General features: G+C 54.5%; 1 protein-coding gene across 6 annotated transcripts; it reads left to right on the top strand.

Moving 5' to 3' along the window:
* The first annotated feature begins 3,708 nt into the window (after positions 1 to 3,708).
* On the top strand, positions 3,709 to 12,983 carry DTYMK (deoxythymidylate kinase). Of its 6 annotated transcripts, none has more exons than XM_081052443.1 (5): positions 3,709 to 3,905; positions 4,975 to 5,083; positions 7,613 to 7,703; positions 9,153 to 9,350; positions 12,657 to 12,983. In XM_081052443.1, exons 1-5 carry the CDS (start codon positions 3,776 to 3,778, stop codon positions 12,765 to 12,767), a joined length of 639 nt encoding a protein of 212 aa, XP_080908569.1. In that variant the 5' UTR covers positions 3,709 to 3,775; the 3' UTR covers positions 12,768 to 12,983. The 6 variants fall into 6 exon arrangements, 4 of the variants coding, with proteins under 4 accessions (XP_080908569.1, XP_080908571.1, XP_080908572.1 ...); XM_081052445.1 differs by having other exon boundaries at positions 3,715 to 3,905; positions 9,225 to 9,350; XM_081052446.1 differs by having other exon boundaries at positions 3,725 to 3,905; positions 4,975 to 5,295.
* The last annotated feature ends 1,716 nt before the right edge of the window (positions 12,984 to 14,699 follow it).

The raw sequence follows: 14,699 nt of genomic DNA, 5'->3' as shown, positions 1-14,699 counted from the left end.
TTTAGTTTTTCTCTAATTTTCTTGATGTCCTTTACCTATTATCCATGGAGAAATTGGTCTTCTTGCCTTTCGTCTAAAAAATAACTATTATCATAGAGAATAATAAATCATATATCATGCCCATTGTGTCATATATTGAAAATAATTTCTCCCAAATAACAGTTTGTCTTTCACTCACAGAAGAAAACTGACGAATTCTCTTAGAGACCCTGTTTTAGAAGCTGCCAGAGTGAGAGCTGATTGCCTTACTACCTCTTTTCATTGCTATACACTCTAGTGCGGGGTTTCCCAGCCTCGGATCCGCTGACATTTTGGGCCCGATACCCTGCTGTGGGGGCTGTCCTGTGTCTTGGGGGCTATTTAGCAGCGTCCCTGGCCTCTGCCCAGTAGATGCTGTGAGCACCCCGACCAAAGTTTTGATAATCAAAATGTCCCCCAATTGAGAAACAGTGCTTAAAGGTAGGGCTAAGCTACTCTACCAAAAAAACCCAACCAAATGCAGTGGTTAAAAAAAGATAGAATTTTCTCTCTTATGTAACAGTCCAGGGGCAGGCAGCTATGCTCATGGCATCACTTGGGGACCCAGATTCCTTCCAGCATGGTGTCTACTCCCAAAAGGGCTCACCATCATCTTCATGGTCAAAGCTGGGTTGAAGGAGGGCAGGGAAGGAAAGAGGAAGAAAGAGGGAGAAAGTTCAGTCTGCTGTCTGAAGGAGCACATGCCACTTCTGCTCACATTTCATTAGTGGTAACTTCGTCACCTGGCCACATCTAAGTGCAAGGAGAGCTGGGAAATGGATTCTCGCAGGGCAGTGACATGCCCAGCACAGTCTCTTCTTCTGGAAGTGAGTACTATGGATGAATAGCCCCCAAAATTCATAGTTCAAATTCCTAACCCCCAATGTGACTAGAGGTAATTAAAAAGAAGAAACCAGAGATCTCTCTGTCCCTCCCCACACTTGTACAGTTGAAAGGCCAGGTGAGGAAACAGCCAGCCATCTGCCACCCAAAGAAGAGTTCTCACCAAACATCAAGCTTCCTGGTGCCTTGATCTTGGACTTCCAGTCTCCAGAACTGTGAGAAAACATATCTGATGTTTAAGTCGTCCCATGTGTGGTATTCGTTATGGCGGCCCAGCTAAAAGAGAGACGTTGATGGATAGTATCAATGTCTGACAGAGTTCCTGTGAGACGGAAGGTGCAACACACTGAGGACAGTAAAAGGGTTTGTGTCTTTTCTCTTTTAATAGTAAATCTCAAACACACAAAAGTAGAACCTAATGAACCCCAGGTACTCATCAACCAGTTTCAGCAATTATCAACTTAGGACCAAATTTGTGTCACCAGTCTGCAAGCATGCTCAGACCCAGCATTCCGTCATCTCCTCCATGCAGTGGGCACCTTAGTGCCCGCCTGCCTATAGGAAGGCCTCCATGGGAGCATGAAAAGACTGCCCTCATACTGGGCACACACGCTGCATAGGGCCTGAGACTGGCCAGGGCAGCAGAGCACAAAGGAGATAACGTCTAGCTGCAAGGGCTCTCCTGTGCCCACTCAGGGCCGCGAAGCAAGGACCGGATGCCTGGAAATGCTGCAGCCACCCTGTGACCAGGAAGGATAAGCTAAAAGAATTACTAAGATGATGACATCATTTGACATGACGTTGCTGAGCCAAAGAAACAGTTCTTGGTTGTCGGATTGGGACTTCGCTTTTGTGGGGTAACTCAAGGCCTTGATGATTTCAGCCAGTTAGGTTGCTCTCCTGGTGCATGCAGTTGAAGCATCCTGATGAAAAAGAAGCAGGACATGTTGGCAGAGGCGGAAGCGAAACTGCTTGTTGTAGCTTAATAACAAACGCTGCTGGATGTGTGCTACTTTAGCAACTTCTGCGATCAAGTGGGCACCCCCACCACCCAGCACACAGGCCCCATCAGCCAGGCCCCCTCCGTTTCCACGGGTGAGCTGGAGGGCTGTGCAGTCACAAGCTGATGTAGTACATGTATGTCCCTCTGTCTCAGGGAATGATGTGGTGCAAGGCTGTCCTGGGACTTGTCCCACTCTGGGTCTCTTCTGTTCTCTGATCCCTTCATCCTTTTGAAGGCAAGCTGGACATGTTAGAACGAGATAGCAATCAAAGGATATCACTTCCTACACAAGGTCACATTAAGCACTAGTCTTTTGTGTCATGAGCTTTCACTAGGCAGCAGCAAAGGACCCCAAAGTCTGTGACTCGGAGTCACAACGGTTTATTTCTGGCTGGTGCTGCCTACCGGCTACATATCTTCATTCCAGGATCCAGGCTGAAAACAGCAGCCCTAAATGTGCACATGCTGTTCTCAAGTTGGAGGCAGGAGGGGGTGGGCGAACAACACCACTGCTTTTAAGGCTTCTACCTGGACGTGTGCTGTGTCAGCTGATTACTATACAGCAGGTCCGGAAGTCATGTGGCCAAGCTCAGCGTCGAGGAAGCAAATAATTGGAAATAACAACCATCTGTCACACTTCCAAAACCGAAAACCAAGTCAGGGAGGGGCTCAATCAGGAAGGCGTAAGGCTGCTCTTGGTATCTTGGGTGACGCTGTCACCGAGGCCCTGGCAACAACCGAAGGACCTGGGGGAAGGAGGTCCAGGGAACCGCGGCCCAAGACTCGGGCCGGGCGCTCGCTGCGCGGGCGCGTGCAGACCCGGCGGGGGGCCGGCGCCACCGCCGAGGCCCCGGCCACCACGTTCCCGGCTGCGGCTGCCCCCCAAAGGCGGCCGCCAAGTTGGCGCCAGCGCCTGTGCCCCGAGGCCTAACCCCAGCGCCACACAGGGAATGCCGTGAAGTGTGGCTCCCGCTCGTCAGCGGCAGGACGCGTCCCCGAAGTGGCTGCAGTCCGAGCCCGCCCGAGGGCGTTCGGCCGCGAGCCTCCGGGGGGGGACTCGGGACCTGCCGTCAGCGCGGCCCCTCCGTGGGAAGTGTCCTCGAGAGAAAAGGCGCGGAACCTTCCAGCGGCGCGGGCCCAGCTGAGCACCGCGCCCGCGGCCCGCACGGCCCCCGGACGAGCAGCAAACATCCCGGGGCCCCTCCGGAAGCCTGGGGCTCGCCTCGGGCGACGCCCGTCCCGTCGCCGTCCCCCACACCCACCGGGCTGGGGGCCCCAGGGCTGAGACCCCGCCCCCTTCGCTCCCGTCGCCCGTGAGTGTGCACACGTTGCCTCTGGGAACGGGACCCTCAGGGCTTGGCAGTCCGTGCTTTAGGACGGACAGCGACAATCCCGTGCCTTCCGGCCTGTCGCGTGTTCAGTGTGCGGACAGCCTCTCCCTCCAGCAGGACACAGTGCGAGCGGCAGCGGCCCGGCTTAGCTACAACCGGACCGCCCGCGGCCGGAGGGCGGGGAGGAGCGCCTGCGGCCTGCGCTGCGCTTCCGCCGCCACAGACGCCGACTCGCCGCCCGCCTCCCGCGCCCCCAGCCCTCAGCTCGCGCGCCGCCGCCCGCTTTCCTCTGTGGGAGACAGGAGAGCCGCCCGCGCGGAACAGCCGGCCCGGAAGGCGAGGTCTCCGCCGGAAGAGGCGGTGCGACCAAGCCGCGCTCGTCCCGCCCCCGGATCAGTCTTAGCCAATCCGGCTGACGCAGGAGACTGCCAGCCAATCCCAGTGCGTGCCGACTGCGCCCGCCCATTGCAGTCAATCCCGACGCGCGCCGCGGCCGACGGCCAATGGGGACGCCAGGAGGCGGCGCGGCGACGCGGCGACGCGGCGGCGCGGGGTTTTGGCGGGCTCCCGACGGCGGGCGATGGCAGGCCGGCGCGGGGCGCTCATCGTGCTGGAGGGTGTGGACCGCGCCGGGAAGAGCACGCAGAGCCGCAAGCTGGTGTCCGCGCTGTGCGCCGCCGGGCACCGCGCGGAGCTGCTCCGTTTCCCTGGTGGGTGGCGCGCGCGGGCGGGCCTGGCGGGCAGGAAAGGCCGGTGCGGGGGCGCGGGCCTGGGCCAGAAGACCGGGGGGACGGGGGAACCGGGCACTGGATGCAGCAGCGACGCAGCAGGGCCTTGGGGCGCCGCGCGAGGGGCCGGGGGCGCCCGAGTCCCGGGGCCGGGATCCCCGCGAGCGAACGCGCAGCTGCGCCCCGGCCCGCTCTGCTTCCTCCCCGACGGAGCGCCGGCTGGGGGCTGCCCCCGTGTTGAGGCGAGCAGAGCGAGGCGACCGAGGCCCCGGGGGGCCCTGGCCTCACCGCCGCGTGTCTGCAGCGCGGCTGCCTCGGAGCTCCGGGGGCCGCGCGTGCCACTGTCTGCCAGGGTTCTGTCCTGGTGGTGGCCGTGTCCTGTATCAGCGGTTCTGCTGCGTCTCTGGTTTTAGTTTCGTGCGGCTCCACTGATCTCTAATTGATGTACAATGAAGTGCACATATTTAAGGTGTATAGTCTGATGAGCCTCGACGTAATTATATATCCATGAAACTTTTCACAGTGAGGACAATGACTATGTATCTGTCACCCCCCAAAGTTTCCTGGTCCTGTTTTGTAATCCAGGTCTGTTTTGTTTTTTTGGATACATGTTTGGCCTCTGAATTTTGTGATGTTTTTAAAGTAAAACGTTGATCTTCAGAGTGCTTAGTAAAAGTTCAACATTTAGATGATCAGGAGACAGCTTAAGGCTTACAAAACCCGGATAGGGAAATGGGGAAAATGCCTTTTTCCATATTTAGTGTTCTGATCTTTAAGCCAACCCATCTACAAATCTTATAAATGCTTCCTTTGAGGTAACTGCTTTCTATCTGAATTCCTTTCACCTAAAGCATCTTGGTCCCAGTGTGTCTGCGCACTGCTGCCTTTTCTCAGGGAAACTCCTAAAGCGTCACGGGAGGTCTGAAGCTGCCCAGAGATGCGGTAAAATAAGACAAACTCAGACCTGAGTCCAGGACCAGAAGTTCACCCCAAGCTATATTATAATGCACATGGAAAGCCTGACCTTGCTTTTGTGTGTCTCTCTTTTTAGAAAGCTCAACTGAAATCGGCAAGCTTCTGCGTTCTTACTTGGAGAAGAAGAGCGAGCTGGAGGACCACTCAGTACACCTGCTCTTCTCTGCAAACCGCTGGGAGCAAGTGTAAAAGCACTGCCCTCCCCCTGCCCCCCACGCCTGGCTCCCTCCTGAGGTCCCAGAGGGGCTGCTGCTGAGGACTGTGCACACTGGTGACTGATGCCGCGGGCTATATCTATACAGGTTCCTTCCAGTCCTGTGACCAGAGATCGCAGAGACCAGTGTACTTCCCTGAGAGCACAGTCAGTGCTTCCTCTTCCTCCTGCCCACCCACGTTTGTAATTAATAGACTTTTTTTTAGGTAGTGTTAGGTGTACAGAAAAACTGATTAAAAAGTAGAGTTCCCCCACACCCCTGTCTCTTCCTTTCTGCTCCCCTCAGTTTTTATTTCTGTCTTTGATTACTGTGTCACATTTGTTACAATTGATGAACCAATGTTGGCACATGTCACTGAAGTTTTGCTTGGTGTTTTATCCTCTCCCACCCCCTTTTTGTTTTACATCATCTTAGTAGATTCCCGGTTTAGTAACATTTATCTGTTATTGCCTGCCTAAGGTGTATATTTTCAGCAGCTTCTCCCCAGAAAGGGCCTAACACCCTCCAGCTTTTGCCCAGATCCTTTTTTTTTTTTTTTTTTAAGGAGGGTGCAGCTCACAGTGGCTCATGCAGGCATTGAACCAGCAACCTTGGTGATATTAGCACCACATTCTAACCAACTGAGCTAACTAGCTGCCCCCCACCCGGTTACTTTTGCCCAAACCCACCAACCCTCTGCCCATCTTAAACACCTCTTAGTGTAGGAACTCACTCCTGGAAATAAGTGATTTACTTCCCATAGCAATTTAGCAATTTTCTGCTCACTTTAAATCTTTTTGAAATCATTTCAGTCAACTGGAACTGTTAAGAATAGTACCAAGAGTTCCCATATGCCTGCCCTTCACCAAGCTTCGCCTATTAGTAACATTTTGCTACATTTATTATTTGCTCACTCTTAAAAATTACAGGGCATTTGTTTCATACAACGCTGTGTTTCACTTCACTTTGGGCAGGAACAGCACAGAAGGGACATGACATTAGGTCCCCCGTAGGATATGCTGCCAGAAGGGATGCCCAGCAGTTGGGCCCTCATCATGTGCGAAGAGGAGCTGGCCAGGCTTTCCCACTAAGTGACTCTTTCCTGTTGTCAACAGCTAAAAGGGATACCACAAAAGTACATGGAACCCCTTCCTTATCACTCATTAATAACCTGCCTGAGTCAGTCATTGGTTTCAAACGGTGATTTTCTAATTCCATCATTCTTTCTCCATTTATTAGTTGGTATTCTTCCTTCCCCATCCTATCCATCCATTATCAGTGTGGACTCAAAACTGGTCTTTACTGAGTGGTCATAAGCCACTGCTGTTATTTGTTTTGATGTTTAGATTGTTCGAAGTTTGGCTTGTGGAGTCTGCAGGCTCCTGTGTCCATTTTCTGAGAACTTACTTTTTAGTATAACAGGATTTCAGGACAAGGGCACAGAGTGTGATCAAACGTCTTGGTGCAGGTTTTTCCCTTCCCTGTGTGTTCATGTGGGATATGGTTAGGTTCATTTGACTATACGATTTTAGGGCAGTTTTCCTCCATCCTTGTTGATTTAGTTTTTGAATACGTATATTAAACGGTTTGAGTCAAAATCATACAAAAAGGGTCACTGCCCTGCCCATCCTCCTGTCCCACTCCTCCCCCTCCCCGTGGATAACAGTGTCCCCTGACTTTTTTACAGAAGCAGCAGGTGCGTGTGTGTCCTCACTCACCTTTCTTGTACAAAAGGTAGCTGATGATACATACTTGTTTGTTGGCAACATGTCAGGTCACTTAGTATGCTTACAGACATCGTTCTTCACAGGTGCGTCACTCTTGTGCATGCACCACATTTGCTTCTGCAGAGTGGGTAGGTTTTTAATAGTTTGCAATGACATAATGCTGTGACGAGAACGGCATCTCTCTGTTGCAGGTGTGTGTGTTTCTCCCTCCCCCGTTCTATGAGCTTCTCCAGGTCACAGGGATCAAACAACTTTTGGTTCCCTAAAGTGCAATCGATGCTTCTTGCTAATGTCATGCTCTTTGTCTCTGCTCATCATCCTAAGCTCTTAAGGCTTAGGGTGCTGTCACCTGGGTGAGCTGCTGTCACCTGGGTGAGACCTTCCTCAGGGTGCCATCCATCCTTGTCCTTTCAGGCTCGAGGGCATGGTTGCATTCTTCCATCCTTCTGGGCTGCTTCCACCTCTTCACGCCTTTCTCGAGCTGGGTAACCCAGCCCTTGCGCCTGCCCACACAGCTGAGCAGACCTCCCAGTGGATATGTCTTCATCGGTTGTATTTGCTATTCTATAGTGGCCTGTCTTTCTCATTTTGGGCTGTGCTGGGAGTACCTGTGTGGCAGCTTCTAAAGAGAAGGTCAGAGCTTTGTGAATAGGAATAATATTACAAGTCACTGCCCAAATCCCTTTATCGCATGGTTTCTAAGCTGCCGAACTGTGTCGTCGGAATGGTTTAAGCAAAACAGTTCAGGCGCTGGGAGGCCAGGACTGTGGCTCAGAAGCACTTTCTGTTTTAGGCCATTAATTAAGGAGAAGCTGAGCCAGGGTATCACCCTCGTTGTGGACAGATACGCGTTTTCTGGGGTCGCCTTCACCAGCGCCAAGGAGGTGAGTGCTGCTGGGCCTTGGGGTGACGCCAGGTGTGACTCTGTCCTTGCTGGCACAGAGCAGCTAAGAGTGTTACCGCTAAGAGTGTCATGGTCCTTATATTTTTTTTAGAGTTTGGTCTTTATCATAGGAAGAACAATCTTTTACGTAGCTACATTGTTTTCACAGATGTAATCTTTTACTTGGAAGATGCATTTCACGTCATATATTTTCAAAGATGGCCCGTCAGAACTTTTCATCCTGTGCCTTATGTTCAGACGAGATGGCCAGTGTCTGCAATGCTGCTTTTATTTCCTGACCTCCCTGCCCCAGGTAGAATGGCAGTGACTGCACTGTCCCCCTTTTTTCTGCTTTTTATTTTGAAAGTTTCAAATAGGTAACAGCAGAAAAATGATAAACCACCAAACACTGTGACCCATCACCCCCAAATAGCTTAATTTCCCCTCAAAAAAAGTTAGTCACCCATAATTTCACCATTTAGTCAGTGTTCAAAGTCCTTAGTTCTCTCTCAGAAGCTGATTTGTTTTCACTGTTAGACTGAATCAGAGTCCAGTCAAGGCCCATACTTGAAATGTCTCTTAAATGTATTAATAGGCAGATTCCTGCACCTTTTCCCTTGCACCGGAATGGTTTTCAGTTTTATTTTTGCAAGGCTACCTCGGGGGCATCAGGCTCTCCTCAAGAGGCACAGGGTGTCTGGTCACCTCTCTTGTGATGACAGCCCTTGGCGTGATTATTCAGAAGGGGTTGCTATATGGTAATCTTTTAATCCTGCCAGTTCTTCCTCCTGGCTGGCTGGAATCCTACTTGAAAGGATGCTCTCCTGTGGAGTATTGGCTGTTCAGATTCCATCTGTAAAGGGGAGACAAGACATGACTGAACACGCCATGGGCTGGTCCCTGTCTTCCTTGCAGGCTCCCTCCTCAGCGGGGCGTGGTCCTCAAGTGTGGCACTGAGCTCACAGCTGGGCTCTAATCCTAAATCTTCAGAGCCGTGCGGCCCTACCTTTTCCTCCAGAAATGGGGACACTGTTTAGAGTTGGTGGATTTCTAGGATTGTTGGTCTTCCTTTCTGTCTTTGAAAGGGGGGCGACACCCTGGCGGGCGTGTGGGTGAGCAGACACGACCAAGGGATGGTGGGCCTCAGGCTCTCTCCTGGCCAGAGGGTGCAGGCTGTATTAGCATGACCAGCCTAGGACCAGGCTGTGGGACGCGCCTGTGGACGTGGTGCTTTCTTTCTGCTTTTCAGTGTGTTCACAGTCAGAATGGAAGAAGGTAGCATGGGAGAAAAGGAGCTGTGTGGGACCTAAAACAAAGAACCACTGCCTGTGAGGACACTCACTGCTTGGCATCTCACCAAATGCTGGCTCATTTGTGTCCTATGAATTTCAGAACCCGGAAATGAGACGCGTTGCGCTTTCCTCCGCTAACTGTTGGCTTCCTTCTGCAGAACTTCTCCCTGCACTGGTGCAAGCAGCCGGATGTGGGCCTCCCCAAACCCGACCTGGTTGTGTTCCTGCAGTTGCGGCTGGCGGAGGCTGCCAGGCGGGGAGAGTTTGGCCGCGAGCGCTATGAGAATGGGTCGTTCCAGAAGCGGGCGCTGCAGAGCTTCCAGCAGCTGATGGGGGACAAGACTCTGAACTGGAGGGTGAGTTCACCCGGGCCTTCGGGAAGCAGCTGCCAGCCTTGCCAGCTCCCGCAGCTGAGCCAAGCCGAGCCGTGCCGCTGGGCATCCCTCGGGGTACTGGCGCCCGCAAGTCCGTGGTGGGTGTCTCGCAGCGTGGTCACTGGATGCCTGTGGGAGAGTCAGGAAGAGCTCGGCAGGGACCAACTCGGAAGCAGCAGCCCCGCGTGCTGGGGCCCTTTGCAGAGTCTCTGTCCTCTGCTGCTTTAGCCACGGGACCTTGTCACCCAGAACAGGAAATCCCTGAGTCAGGCCTCACTTTACCTGCCATTTCTATTGGAAGAGGAACACTTCAGCTTGTTGTCTGCTTTTACGTAATCTCACCGGAAGGTGGGCCTTGTCCGTTTTGGGGGTTAGCCCCCAGTCTCCTTCCGGTGTTGGGGTCATGGGCGTGCCTGTACCCACAATGAGTCCCAGGCGCGAGGCGGCTCCTGATTCTGCTGGGTGCTCCGGCGCCCGCCACGCCCCCCGACGGACAGGTCTCCACGGACCCAGGTCCCAGCATGGCCGCGCTTGGCCACCTCCCTGTGCGCCCTTGAGTCACCCTTCCTGCAGGACGTGCCCCTTCCTCCCAGATGCAAAGCTGGCCCCTGCGTGCACCTCGGCCCAGCACCACCTTCTCTCGAGCACACCCTAATGGCTGGGCCCACCTTTGTCCCAGCGCGGCCAGAGGCCAGGGGCTTAGGCGGTGCTGCAGGTGCCTGCCCTGGGCACGCGGGCACCGCCTTTCTTTCCTACTGACAGCATCCACTGCCAGCACCATGCTGTGTCCTTGCTGCTCTGTGGAAGGGTAAGGTGTTGGCTTTGGACCTCATCTGCCTTATGCCAGTGGCCGTCCCACCTCTGTGCCATCCACCAGGCAACTTCCTTGGGCTCCTTTGTGGCACAGCTTGCTCCCTGACCTTGCGTCCCTGTCTCATGCTCAGGTCAGTGTTGAGCACACATCATGTTTGGGGGTGTGAGGAAGGGTCCTTCCTCCCTGAGGGGAAGGTCAGCATGGCGCAGATGTGAATAAAACAGAAAAACATGAGTCTGTACAGATAGAAACATATAAACACACTGCCAGTCTGATGAGCATGAGATGTTTACGTGTCTCAGAGTAAAGTACTTACTGAATTACAGAGGGAAGAACAGTCCCTTCACTGTGGAGAAGCCTGGCAGGTACCACCTTAACCAAGCAGTCAAAGTGAACAGCACCAGGAGCGGGACAAACTGAAACTGTACGCCATGTGACAGGATGCACGACAACCCAGCACCCCTCTGTGCCACCCTGCCAAAGACACGACCTTCATCTGTGCTGGGTTGCGCCATGCCAAATGCCGAGGGTCTTCTCTCTCTCTCCCGGTGATTCTACATGGTTTCAGTTACGTATTCTCATTGATAACACATTTCAACATCTGCAAGGAGCAAGGCAAGAAAGTATAGAATGAAGGGTGTGAATCGGGAAGAGGCAGAGAAAAGCGCCCTCTCCTCCCAGGTCACCACCCCTGAGCTTCTGTTTCAGTCGTCTCTCAGCCTTGAGAATGTCCTTGAACATTTCTTGTACTGCGGGTCTCCTGGCGTAGAATTCTCAGCTTCTGTTTATCTGAAATTTCATATTTCTTAGCATTCTTTTGCACATTTTTTAAGCAATAAGAAAGATGCATAAAAGTTGCATGAATGGTACAAAAAACTTTCCCAGGGCCATTTCAGAATAAATGAGTACCCCTACCCGCTCACTGCTGGGGACTTGGCAGTTCCTACATAACTGTCCAGTGGAGGCGTTAACACGGGCCCATTCCCAATGTCAGGCCCCCAGACCCTATTCAGGTTCTCTTATTGGTCTCACAAGTGTCCGTTATAATGGGACCCAGGCCATAGTCACATCACTGGTGTTCAGCCCATGACTTTCACGACCCTGACATTTTTGAAGATGACAGCAGATAACAGTAGGTGAGTCTCAGATGGGTTTTGCTGTTTCCCTGTGATTGGATTTAGGTCGTGTCTTTGGCAGGGTGGCACGGAGGGTGCTGGGTTGTCGTGCATCCTGTCACATGGCGTACAGTTTCAGTTTGTCCCGCTCCTGGTGCTGTTCACTTTGACTGCTTGGTTAAGGTGGTACCTGCCAGGCTTCTCCACAGTGAAGGGACTGTTTCTCTCTGTAATTTAGTAAGTACTTTGCAGGGAGGTTCTCTGAGACACGTAAACATCTCATGCTCGTCAGGCTGGCAGTGTATTTATATGTTTCTATCTGTACAGACTCATGTTTTTCTGTTTTATTCACCAGCCCCGTCATTTTCACTGTTTATTTGATGTTCCTATTGCCCCCGGTCTGGCCAACAGGTGCCCGCCCCTTCACACCAGCTCCAGCACCCTGATATGATAGGTCCCCCCCTTTTGGGCACTTCCTGCTCCTGGTGCGTTAAGACCTATGGGTCATCCTGCACGTGCCCAGCCCAGCTCCGGAGTTGGCCGCTTCCCTAGGGGCCCTGCTTCCCTTTCACAGGAAGGTGGGAAATGGACACCTGGGCACCCGGGGTGCTCACTGCCACTGGATGTTGCTGCTCCCACCCCCCCCACCCCCCCGCCCACAGAGGACCACGCTCGCAGGCTGCAGTGTGGGGGGTAAGCTGGCCACTGCGCCGCTGGGGACCGTGCTGTGCAAGAGCTTCATGGCTGGAACCATGGCCAGCGAGGTGACCCTCAGGAAGCGGCCCTTGTGTGTGGTCTTGGGATCTGGAGGAAGTGCCTGTCATTTTTACATGGGTCTGTCAGGAACCTCAGGAGGAAGGGTGTCTTTCCAGGAGCTTTTCCAGACGCTGTTCTTGGCCTGAGCTGAGTGCTCTGCCTTTTCCCTGACTGGCGGTGGCAGAGGCCTTGGGCCTGTCCTCCCTCCACTGGAGACAGCTTCTCGTGGGCTGGCTCCCTTGGGTGACGAGAAGACCGCTCCGTCTGCCTGGCTGAGTCTGGGCAAAACCATGTGCCCAGGCAGGGGAGAGTTCAGACCCCAGGGTGCCAGCGTGTGGCCTGAGCAGGAGCTGCTGTGCAGGCTGTGGGGAGAGGCAGGTGTCCTTGGGAGCAGGACTGGGCCGCTGCAGGGGTCAACGCAGCTTCGTCCAGAGGACATAAGCAAAGCCCACCGTCCCCCGCTGAGGTCAAGGGTCAGAGAAGGATGTGGGTGAAGAATCCCCAAGGAACCTACGCTGCCTTTCCAGAACCCAGCTCCAGAACCCTTCACTGAGAACAGTGAAAAGTGCTAACCACCCTCTTCTTTCTACTCCCTGGGAACAGGTGGTTGATGCTTCCAGAAGTATCGAAGATGTCCACAAGGAAATTCGTGAGCTATGTGAGGACACCATGCAGGCCGCCATGCACAGGCCGCTTGGGGAGCTGTGGACATAGGCACAGAGGGCCCACGTCCCCTCCCTGCACGCGTGTGAGGCGGGGCCACGCCGGCTGAGCACCCAGGACAAGCGGAACCGGGTCAACCCATCAGATTCCCTCTGCCCTCTCAGCCTGGAGACGGGCTTCTCACCGAAGGGTGAGCCACATCTGAGCAGCTCATCCACACTGGGGGAATTTCCTACAGGTACCAATAAAAGTTCACTTGGAAACATGCTGCGGGGGCCTCATTCCTCCGTGGCAGCGGGGCCACATTTGCTCGAGGGCGGAGGGCCTCTGGATCCCCAGCCTTGTCTGCGGTTCCCACTGTGGGTCCCGAGCACCTGATGTGCTGGCCTCGCTGGGCCCTGGCCAGCCGTGTCCCAGTGCGGTGACACCTGTATCATCTGAACACGGCTGATGCCAGCTTGGCTGGTCTTCTGTTGTGGCCCAAAGTGCCAGGAGCGTAACTTCACTGCACCCCATTTTTAACAGCTCTGCGATGGAATGATGAGCAGCACCCACCGGCTCATGGCAGTACAGAGGCTGCAGTGATGGCAGGCGGGGCTCCTGGGCGCCCAGGGGCTGCAGTCGCAGCACACTTCCTGCTGAGGCCAGGAGACTGGATTCCAGGCCCTTGCTAGACACTGAGCTGGAAGTGTCCTGACGGTTCTGACCGGGACTGTGACCAGCAGCACCCAGGTCCCCGGCTTCCCCAAACCAGGCGGGTCTGCTCTTGTCTGGGTTCCACAGACAGGCTGCCCGTCGTGTTCTCGGTCACTCAGTAGGTGAGTGTGGGGCCAGGCTGTGCAGCCCTTGGTCCCAGTCCCTTGAGGACATAAGAAACAGGTGAGGACGGCCAGTGTCTGCACGCTCAGTCACAGTAAGCTCGGGGACAGTCCTGGGGATGCGGGGGTTGGAGAAGCTCCCTGCAGCTCTGCTGATGGGTGCAGGGTGGCCTCAGGGTCGCTACCTCTGCAAGGCCTGGTTACATCCACCCAGACCATGTGGCAGACACTCCAGGTCAGAGTTCCAGGACCCACAATTGAGTGAGAGATTGGGATTCGCACAGTTAACCATTTCCATTAAAATAGTTCCAGGGTCACCTGCAGGGATGGCCTGGTGACATCATCACCAGGGCCCCATGCTGTGCAGTAAAAAGGGAACACGGCTTGATTTCTCAGTAAGACCTGAAAGCAGTAGCTTATCTGCCTCTGGCCACGTCAGGGTCACAGGTGGGCCCGGCTGGCGCTCAGTGAGAGGTCGGGCTGTGTGTGTGGGGGGAGGGCTGGTCTGTGTCCCCTGGCACACAGGACAGGACAACGGCCGAGTGGACCCTGCAGCCACAGCTGGGCAGAGCTGGAAACCACTAGATCTTTCTCTGGCCCAGTCGGTGGGGTGGGGTAAAGGCTGCAGTACAGACCACCCTGTCAGGGCTTGGCTGTGGGGTCAGAGCCCAGGCTGAGCGAAGTCCTACAGCGGGTGGTAGGGCTAGGCGGAGGCAGAAACAGCCCCATCTCCAAGTTAGCAGACTTTAGGAACAGCACTGCTGTGACATCGGCAGCCAGGGTTGTGGGCAGGCGTGGCCAAGGGGCCGTGTCCTCGGGAACCTTGTCTCCAGTGGCTGTGGTATCTTCCTGAAGGGGCCTGTCGGGCACTGTGGTGGGCAGAGTGATGGCCCCAAGGACATCCACATCCCCATCCCAGGAGCTGTGAACAGGGTGCCTACTTGGCAGAGGGGACCTGGAAATGGGAGGCCATCTTAGCTGACGGTGAGGGAGACCCTAAATGGCATCTCAAGGGTCTGTGTGACACAGGCGGGAGGGGCCGAGCCAGGAGATGTGCGCCGGGAGGAGGGCGCAGGAATGACTTTGCAGTCTCTGAAGATGGAGGGGCTGCCATGACTTCTAGAAGCTGGACAAGGCGAGTCAACATTGTCCCTGAGCCTGCAGG

Source organism: Rhinolophus hipposideros (genome assembly GCF_964194185.1).
Source record: "Rhinolophus hipposideros genome assembly, chromosome: 6".
NCBI classification, from domain to species: Eukaryota; Metazoa; Chordata; class Mammalia; order Chiroptera; family Rhinolophidae; genus Rhinolophus; species Rhinolophus hipposideros.
Note: the sequence above shows the minus strand (reverse complement) of the source record. Positions and strands in the feature narration are given on the sequence as shown.

Excerpts from the sequence above, each read along its gene's own strand:
- DTYMK (XM_081052443.1), top strand. The coding sequence starts at position 3,776 with ATGGCAGGCCGGCGCGGGGCGCTCATCGTGCTGGAGGGTGTGGACCGC. Across the intron at positions 3,906-4,974 it reads GGAGCTGCTCCGTTTCCCTG|AAAGCTCAACTGAAATCGGC; the intron begins GTGGGTGGCGCG and ends CTCTCTTTTTAG. Across the intron at positions 5,084-7,612 it reads GCAAACCGCTGGGAGCAAGT|GCCATTAATTAAGGAGAAGC; the intron begins GTAAAAGCACTG and ends TTTCTGTTTTAG.